The sequence below is a fragment of the Cibotium barometz genome, chromosome 51 (assembly GCF_041138505.1).
Source record: "Cibotium barometz isolate CiBa-2024 chromosome 51, ASM4113850v1, whole genome shotgun sequence".
Lineage (NCBI taxonomy): Eukaryota > Viridiplantae > Streptophyta > Polypodiopsida > Cyatheales > Cibotiaceae > Cibotium > Cibotium barometz.
This window is the reverse complement of record NC_141096.1, coordinates 12,106,280-12,116,230: the sequence shown is the minus strand read 5'-3', so window position 1 is coordinate 12,116,230 and position 9,951 is coordinate 12,106,280. Positions and strand designations below refer to the sequence as shown.

Sequence of the window (9,951 nt, the reverse complement as noted above, 5' to 3'; positions counted from 1 at the left end):
AGTGGAAGAGGAAAGAGGACAGATCTATGCAAGCAATTGAAAACCAACCCCTATCTAGTATAAATAGGCTTGCATAGGGATTAGTTTCTCAATAAGTCTTCAATGTGCTAAGAGCTTTCCTCCTCAGCCCTAGGAGTACCCTAGTATTTGAGTTTTACTTCTCCAACCCTCTGAGCATCTGCGTTTTTGCTTCAGTCATCCATAGTCTCAAGCGCAACAGTTCAGCAGTCCCAACGCAACAGTACAAATGTAGCAGTACAGTAGGATAGCATTCAGGCAGCGCAACCGTACAGTCCTCCACAGGCCCAAATCAGCACACCTGCGTTTTTTGCAGATAAGCAACCACCTGCAATTCAATCCCCTACAGTCTGCGTTTTAGTCCAGCATCATCCATACAGTCTGCGTTTTAGTCCAGCATCACAGCCCATACAGTCTGCGTTTCAGTCCACAACAGCATCAGCCCTATAGTCTGCGTTTGCAGATTTCCAGCAGTTTCAGCCTTGATTCATCAGTCTACATCAGTATCCAGCATTCAGTGCATCATCCAAGCATACACCAGTCATCTGGTAAAGATATTCTATCATTGATAAGCATTTACAGCATTCTAACATAGCTTAGAACAGTCCACCGCCTTCTTTCTCAACCTCAGGTGTGCAGCCCTTCCTCATGCCCTTGGGAAGAGTGCATAGGCTCGAGATCAGTTCATCGAGGTGTTTCTACAGCCGTGTACAGTTCAGCCAGGCTTCAGATCCTCTGAGATCTTGCATTTGGCTTATCTACAGTCCACAGTCATTCTCTCTAAAGTAATAAAGCAAATACTATCTCGTTATCGGGATAGGGGGGACTTCAGTGGGTAATTTGGGACCCAATCTGGTGTACAATTCTCATCTCTTTAAAGTTTGAAGTATTAAAGTGGATTGCTAAACTCACGAAACTCAGGATACAGAAGACGATGTGAGCATCTGTGGATCTTCCAATACAAAGACTTCCGCTGCATATCACAGGTTACCATAACTTAAATGACCAAATCTTTCATGCCACAATTGACTTTGGTCATCCCTCAAAGCCACTAAAGCTTGTCGATCCATAATAATGGTGTCTAACTTATATCACTTTCCATCATCTCTTACACCACAAGCTACAACCTTAAAGTTCTTCTTCAAGTCTTTGATAAGGCACTTATCAAAGACTTCCGCTGCATATCACAGGTTACCATAACTTAAATGACCAAATCTTTCATGCCACAATTGACTTTGGTCATCTCTCAAAGCCACTAAAGCTTGTCGATCCATAATAATGGTGTCTAACTTATATCACTTTCCATCATCTCTTACACCACAAGCTACAACCTTAAAGTTCTTCAAGTCTTTGATAAGGCACTTATCTTTGTAGAACTCAATCTGTCTTGATCTGCAATACATCCTACGAAAAACAAATTCCTTATTAAGTAATTAATAAAGCATCTTTGATGTGACATTTTATACCGGATGAAGGCTAAACTGGTACGTATTCATACCCTTCAATCCTTGAGCTATCGTCACCAAGAATCACATCATTTTTGTAGGACTCTTCCACAAAATTTAAAAACCAATCTTTATGATAAGTTATATTAAAGGATGCCACGGAATCAAGAGACCTTTCCTCATCATAGGGGTTGAGGTTTTTATTGCCATGAGAAGAAGCTCATCCTTTAAAAGCCAACAAAATTTGATTTTCCTTTCACGATTGGGGAAACTGCATCCTCTTCCTCTTCCTTCATTTCCTTGTAGTTACGCTTGTTGCTTGATGCGGCAATCCCTCTCTATATGTCCATCTTTGACACAATAATAACACGAGACTTTGCTTTGATATCTAGTGTTGTTAGATGACCTGAAATTTCATCTACCTCTATAGCTGAAATTTTGATTGAGTCTTTGATTTTGTGGCTATCCAAACAATGAATTCTCACCATGGTTTTGAATGGGACAGTTAGAAACAAATCTGAAATTGCTTCATGGACATGTTCTCCTCTTCCTCTTTGGAAGTTTGACCCCACATTATATTTTCACTCCCCCTTGAACCCTTTGGGGACCATGGTTTTGCATGGGATGGTTGGAAGCAAATTTGAAATGGCCTCTTCCATGACCATGTCCTCCTCTTCTTCTTTGGAAGTTTGACCCCACATTATATGCTTCTTCACTCCCCCTTGAACCGTTTTGGGACTTGCCTTTCCGAGTCGTCACCTCTTGAAGTAAGATGCCCAACAGCTCTTCAAAATATGAAGTAGTTTTCCAAACCATAGAAGCTATATGCAAGCTTTGATAGCTTGGAGGAAGAGCCTTAAACATGATGCTTAACATATCCACATCATCCACATGATCACCAATCCCAATCCCACACAGCTCGTCACACACCTCTTTGAGGCTTGTCAAGAAGTATGCAACTGACTCGTACTCCTTCATCTCCAAGTTGTGAAGCTTTTGCTTCAAGTAAAGCAACCTAGTTGTGTTCGTTTCTTGCTACTGTAAAGGGTCTCCCATGCCTCCAACTGGGAACTAGGGGTACTTATGTGTAGAATGAGATGATCTTGCACCGACATGTTGATCATACATAGCGTGCTTTACGATCAAACTCACGTGCTTTTGTTGAATCTTAGCATCAATGGTGGCTACTTGCCTCTGCTTCTCTTCAGGTGTTAGTTCCTCATCATTAATGGAGAACCCTCTTTTAAATTGATTTTCTTCCTCCTATAGGTCTTCCGTATTGGAATATGAGGCCTTTTCTCTAAATCGATCATAATTTCTCATTGATCCTTTAGCATTGACGTGACGGTCTCGAATCTAGCCATATCTTAATTATATAACTTAATCTAAGAAACATTAGAACTCACTTAATCATGCTATTTCTACATAGCAATACAATCAAATCAATCCTCTCAAATAGCAAAATAAGCATGCATGCCATATCCAAGATTCTTATCACACAAGCAAAGAGTCACGTAATCTCAAACAAACATTCACATAATATAAATCTCTATCAATTAAAGCATAGCATCTCAATCAATCAACATATATGTGTCTATCTCAAGATTATATCATCATCACCATGCTCGACAACATGGTTAGTCATAATGACCAAAATCCAACCAATCTAGGGCTTTCTACATGATGCCCGTCCACCCAACCTCCACACTGGACATCGCAGCTATCCCGGGTATGCCTCTTTCTGAATCTCGTCCTCTCTGGGCTCTACCACATGGCTCCCACGAGGCATAAATCTCGTTCTCTGTTCGGCGTTCCTTGTCTACGAACGGCCGGCTTGAATTTTAAAATCTTATCTCAAGTCTCATCATACACATGCATATCAACCATTCATTCCAAAACAAAGTAATCACAAGTCATACATATCATCCTACGCTCATCTCTAGTGGGTTTGTTCCGTATGTACTCTATTCATAGTGTGTTCACCATGCTAGGGGTTTGCCCAACGGAAGCGAGGGAGTTAGATTTCCAGAAGCTGTGAGAGGTAAGGTTAAATTAGACCAGTTTTTGAAAGGGTCTAGTAGTTTACTTAGTACGTAAGACTGTCATGAAGAGCTGGCACCTATTCCGGAAGGGTAGTAAAGTAATCATTCTCCAATTTAGGGTAAGAAGGCAGAGAAGATGACAAGATCAACAATAATGGGTGCAGTTACGAGTATCCTCATGTGGAAGCACACCTTTGGCAAGTGCACTTCTAAATTTCTGTGGCAAGTAGATGAGGGGTGTAACTCCACTTTAAAACATTAGACAATCACCTTTAACATCACACTGTTTTTGGCGCCTAAAAATTGGGAATTGCCTGTTCTGACCTGGGCTCATCAAAAGATACTTGTGTGATTTCCCATTCTGATCACTCATTTTTGTTATCACATGAATGTGAGAGACAATCGGCCCATTCAGTCGCGCCAATCAAAGCTTCAATTCTTCAAGACTCTACACCTGAGATAGTGAGGAAAAAGGTTTCACAAAATTGAAACTCATGGTTGGTGCATTCTCACACAAATTTGAGAGCCAACTGGACCGTGCAATTGCCAAGAGGGAGACCACAAAAGTTTCACAGCAAAATGCAATACAACATACCAAATTAAGTCAAGGTAACCAGATGAAGAAAAGACCCACATTAAACAACATGCTTACAGCTTTGATTCTACCATCATGCAAAAAACTACTTCATAGTATTGTGGAACAACCTTAAGCTCTTTGAACCCTCCTTGTGATTGCAACAAGCAAAAAGGCACTGCAGTATGAAGAATCGTAAGTGGCTGTCACTCTATGGCACATTATATCCTTGGTTTGCACAACACAAAAGACACTGAAGGGTGGCTTCACAAAATCCGCCTGCCCATGCCCCTTGGCTTTTTCATCAGCACTGAAGAGTAGGTGCAAGTTCAATCATAAAGATATGCCGCATTAGTAGAGAAATCTTCATAATTAAACCATCAAATTGAGTTCCTGCCAATGTGAAGGGGAGACTCGGCCATGAGAAGGCTAGCACTAGAGAGAGCGCGCACACACACACACACAGGATAGTTGACTAGGCAAACTGCACCATTTCGGATAGAAATAATTTATATAAACCAGCTAGCTGCAACTTGGACAAATTCTCTGCACCTTTGCTAATACGATAGAAAGATTTATCAATGGAAAGTTTGGGTTATTTTCCAAACTTGGCAAAAAACAAAGTACGACCTTGACTCCATGAGAGTATAAACCATAAAGACATGCCACATTAGTAGAGAAATCTTCATAATTAAACCATCAAATTGAGTTCCTACAATTTTTTCCAAGGTGAAGCGGCCATGATGAAGGCTAGCACTAGCGTGCGCACACAGGATAGTTGTTTGGCTAAACTGCAACACTTTGGATAGAAATAATTTATATGAACCATCTAGCTGCAACTTGGACAAATTCTCTGCACCTTTGCTAATACGATAGAAAGATTTATTAATGGAAAGTTTGGGTTATTTTCCAAACTTAGCAAAAAACAAAGTACGACCTTGACTCTATGAGAGTATACTCAGAAAGCTACAAACCTTCAATCCCATCGAAAAATAGCAAGCCAATCCAAAGGCCAACAACATGGGCATGTTTGGATAGATTCCATCATGCAAAGCCTTCACACCCAATAAGACTTATCTCCATCATGCAAAACCTTCACGACCAAAAAGACTTACCTTTATGATCTTTCATTTTGTTGCCCCAAAAAAATTCGACAGATGCGGCTATATTCTTATGATGCAATTCTTATTCATAAGCATGGACTGCTTGTTATTACTTGTCCAATCGTAATAGCTTACTGAAAAAACCTAAATGATAATGCAGCATTACAAGGGTCCAGCAAAAGTCCCATTTTCCCTTTGCTCATTCCACCTCTCAACCTGGCATCAGAAAATGAAATCAGTGCATGCATGCAGAGCATAGGAAGCCAAACTCAAGGACATTCACTCAGCAAAAGATCAAAACAAGAGGGTATAATCCAACCCATTCAGTGGGGCATAAAGAGCGATAGTATCTTGCATATTTATCACAATCAGATGCTGCTTCATCTCCCTTAACTTTCAGGCATCTGCACCCATGTTGATTTTTTTGGCATTAGTACCAAGAAGTATGTGCAGTGCATGTATGTGCATGTGTACTCAGTCTACTCATGCATCAATGCAAGTATGCACAAAATCAATGTCCTTAAGGTACTGCTGTGCATGTGTGCACTGCAAATTAATTTGCTACTAGCCACAAAGTACTATGATTATGACTGACTTGTGATACTCGATGTATCGAGTGAAACAGTGTCTGGCCTGATTTGTTGTTGGGAACCGAAAGTCCATGGGTGCTGTCTTTATGTCATCAACCTGGCAAATGGAGTGTCAAAAGCATCAACTAAATGTAAACCATGTAAATTTTGAGGCTAAGATGATCCTGCCATCACGCTACATCCTGTAGAAAGAAAGGCAAAGAAAAAGCCCCACATTCATTGATTTATGGACACGCATGGGACATGCTATGACATTTAATCTGTTCTCAACCCCCAGATTGCCATAGCTCCTAACCAGATGACAGCAAATTTTCAATAGCCTTCATGGATGAGAATAGATAATGGACAGCCTTGGCCTTAGCCTCAATCATGAGCACATAATGAGGAAAAATGCTATCAAAATCCTTAGCCTTAGCCCCAAAATAATTTAAAAACCTGATGTCAATAATCTTTAACAGCCATAGCACATAGCCCTAGCCCCAGCCCCTAAGCATTGCAGATAGCACATAGCCCATGATCTTTTAAAGTCATAACACATAGCCCATAGCCCATATTCTTTAACAGCCATATCATATAGCAGCATAACCCATAGACATAGCCATGGGTTGCCACCAAGAATTTCAACAACAATAGCCATAGCCACAGGAGAATGAAAGTCAACAAATTTTTGACAGCCCAGAATCATGGACACACTTTGAACAGCCAATGCCAGAACAAAAGTGTACAACCACATATTCACAAGAAAAATAATGTACAAACACAGATTCACAGCCATAGCCACACAGAAATAAGAGGTCAAGGTACTTACAGTAAGCCTACGGGGCTCTTCCACTTCCATCTCTCAACGACGGATCGCCTGGCTTTTCTAGAATACAGAAGAAACCAAGAAAACCCTAGATTTATCAGGCAGTTCTACGGTCACATTTCGTGTTAAGAAAAGAACCCTAAAAATGCCCTAGGTTGCTTCAGAAAGTGAAATCTAGAAGAAGCAAACCCCTTAGAATTGGCATTGCATTGAAGAAAGATCGGTCCTTGCCGTGGATTAACATGCATGTCTATAGATGTACTTACTTCCTGTATGTGTACTCTTCAGGGAGAGTTAATCAGTTACAAATGGGGAAGAATCACTTCATTTCATTAGATATATAATCTTAATTAACTACTAGTATTGATTTTAAAAAAGGTACTTTTTAAGAAAATGTGAACAAGGCCAGGTTTTCTCTTTTTCTTTTTTCTTCCCCATGTGTAGATTCTTCTCTAGTGTCAACCTTAGCCCACAAGTGGCTTGGTCTCCCCGTCAATTTGAACTCAAGTCAAAGGCAGTTTAGCGGGGCATATCTGTGCCTAGTTGACCCTAGGCACGAAAAACAACACCAAAAAAAACTGGGGGCATCCTGTCCACGAGTCACAAGCTCTCCTCACTGCTCAATTACAAGCACACTGGGCACAACAAGGGTTAGGTTTAGGTCCTTTCAGATAGTAAAGGTAGGTAGGCAATGTTAAAATGGTTTTTTTCCCTAGTGGGCTCTAGCTTGAGTGGTAACATCTTGGCTAACCGATGTGCAAGTATGCATTAAAACATAGAGAGAGTAATTCAATATATTAAGATGTACTATAAGTCAAAAGGGCATGGTTTTACCACTAGGACTGGAACCATTTGGTAGAGTGTTTAAAAGGTTTAAATAACATTATGCCAATTATTATTGAGGATCGATCCGTGTGGGCCTTCACTTTCTATATGTAAATAAGATTTGACACCCATGGTGTAATGGTATCTTAGGAGCCATGTAGCCATGCAAGAAGACCAAGGTAATGGGACGAATCCACTTTCTCTCCGCTTTTGTGCTCAATTGGAGCTCGTCCATTAAATCTCCCTCATTCATATGCTTGGACTCTAACTACTTGTTGCAAGCGCATCCCAAGCATGCTTTGCAATTTTACATAAGCGAGGAATAATGCTCATTTTCATTGAAAGTGCCACTAATGCATGTGCCTATGCATCCTTGTACCATCCCACCTGGCTTGTTCCATTGTGGGAGGTGTGGAGATAGATGCCACAATTACATTAGAACTTTTTCCACTATCCAAAGTACATGTGCTATAATGTTGTATTGGTGAGACAGAGTGTGGCTCAAAGCCAAAAACAACATTCCAAAGCCCTTTTATGATCAATGCATGGCACATCATATAGGACCATAATGGAGAGTTGGTTCCATCAAGCTTATCCTCAACGAAAAGCATCCCAAATATATCACCACCTTCCATTTAGCCTTGCAAATAACTAATCCTTGATATAGAATGCAAATATCCCAACCACCTGTGCACGAACTGTTAATTCCCATTGAATGCAATCAATATGGCTGCTGCTAGTAGATCATTGATGGCATTATTGATGGTAAAGGAAACCTACAAAGTGTATGAAAATTTGCATAATGTAGAGTGTGAAAATGATAATTAACAAAATTGTAAAAATCAATGATATTGTTGATGATGTTGTTGAAGCTGTTGAAGATGAGCTTAAAGATGCAATATGAAGATGATGGCAACCATGACTGAAATGTTGCTTCTACTGTGAAGAATACCCAAAATTGAACAAAAACTAGTTGAACTAACACTCCTCCCAAGATGCCTATAAAAACCTTAAAGCATGTGAATGAACCCCGAAACACACTCAAAACATGCAAAAGATGTGTTAACATAGTTAACAACACCTACAGGGTATACCTTCTCCAACTAAGAGGATAGCTCAATCTGGGATAATCAAAAGAGCAACTCTAGGAGAAGATGACAAGGGAGTGCGAGCCAATAGAATCCGTTCTGATACCAATTGTTGGAGTGGAGATCAAAGTAATGTGTTTTTTTTACTAATGTGTTTCATGTACATATATATCTAAGCTCGCGTACCCCTTGACTTTTGATATGCTAATTAATTACTGTAGTATGTGTATTTGAGTAGGTTATCTATCTACCAATGGTGCATGACATTAAATGGTGGTACGTCATCCCTATTGCACCACGTTCCAAAGTGATGTATAATACATTCACTGATATGGAGCATATGGAGGATGTAACAAGCCACAATGAAGATGATGTCGAACATGCCAATGAAGATGTTGTGATCGATGATCAAGAAATAAGAGATGATCATGATAATGAGGATGAGCGTGCCATTTCTCATGATCATGAGAATGACCCTACCATTGAGGATGATGGTGATGTTGATGAGGATGATCAGGACATCGATACCATTATCAATGGAGTACAGAATATCGATAGTGGAATAAATTTAATCGTAGCCTTACAAATTGATCAAATGGATATTGATGTTGATCGTTTGGCAAGGATGGATCTTATTGAAGATGAGATCGAACCCTAACCAATCCGTCACTGTATCGTTCTAAATTGATGACATTTCTATTGTATGTGTTATCTTTTAATTATCATCTCATATGCATGATTTAGTTTTGAATATATTTCATTGTTGTAAATGCATGTAGTGGGATTGTGTAATGATATATACTGTAATGTACTATGAGATGGTTTAAAGAAAATAGTTCTTAATTTTGTAAAGGAATTCAGTTTTTCTTTGCCAAGCGTGTATTAATGCGTGTATGGCAGCGTGTATTGATGCGTGTATTATTGCATGTATATAAACGCGCTTATACACGCATTGATAAATGCAAATATACACGCGAATGTAAATGCCAAAATACACGTGCCTGATTCTATTCAAATACATGCGCGACCATACACGCGCTCATAATTTATCGCGTGTATGAAATGCGTGTATGACAGCATTGTCTTGTAGTGAAAGACTCTCTAGCTGCAATGACATCAGGAGATATAACCTCCTGTGTGCGAACCCAACAAATGGTGATAAAGGTCCATACATACATCTAGAACACAATCAAGATCAATAATCAATACTCCTTGCCTTTCTTGCATCTTCACAATATTCTCACGTGCATGCTTTTGCTGCAAACAAGCAAAAGAACGATGTGACTGACAATTATAATCCATTAGGACATCCATTATTCGAGCCATAAGCTTATATCTCACATATTGATTCTCATGCAATGTTGCAACCTGATGGGACAACCAATCAATAGCTATCTCAATGTCAGGGCAAGAACCGTCCTCTTGAACCACCTGGTTCAAATCAATCACAATAACAATTCT

The 9,951-nt window shown here is 39.8% G+C and overlaps 1 protein-coding gene across 3 annotated transcripts; it reads right to left on the bottom strand.

Moving 5' to 3' along the window:
* Positions 1-4,966: 4,966 nt before the first annotated feature.
* On the bottom strand, positions 4,967-6,924 carry LOC147609331 (cytochrome c oxidase subunit 6b-2-like). 3 transcript variants are annotated; one of them, XM_086787682.1, is made up of 5 exons: positions 6,844-6,924; positions 6,581-6,637; positions 5,778-5,869; positions 5,502-5,586; positions 4,967-5,398 (listed from the first exon to the last, which is right to left on the bottom strand). In XM_086787682.1, exons 2-5 carry the CDS (start codon positions 6,608-6,610, stop codon positions 5,345-5,347), a joined length of 261 nt encoding a protein of 86 aa, XP_086643808.1. In that variant the 5' UTR covers positions 6,611-6,637; positions 6,844-6,924; the 3' UTR covers positions 4,967-5,344. The 3 variants fall into 3 exon arrangements, with proteins under 3 accessions (XP_086643808.1, XP_086643810.1, XP_086643809.1); XM_086787684.1 differs by having other exon boundaries at positions 6,767-6,900; XM_086787683.1 differs by lacking the exon at positions 6,844-6,924 and having other exon boundaries at positions 6,581-6,753.
* Positions 6,925-9,951: the final 3,027 nt, after the last annotated feature.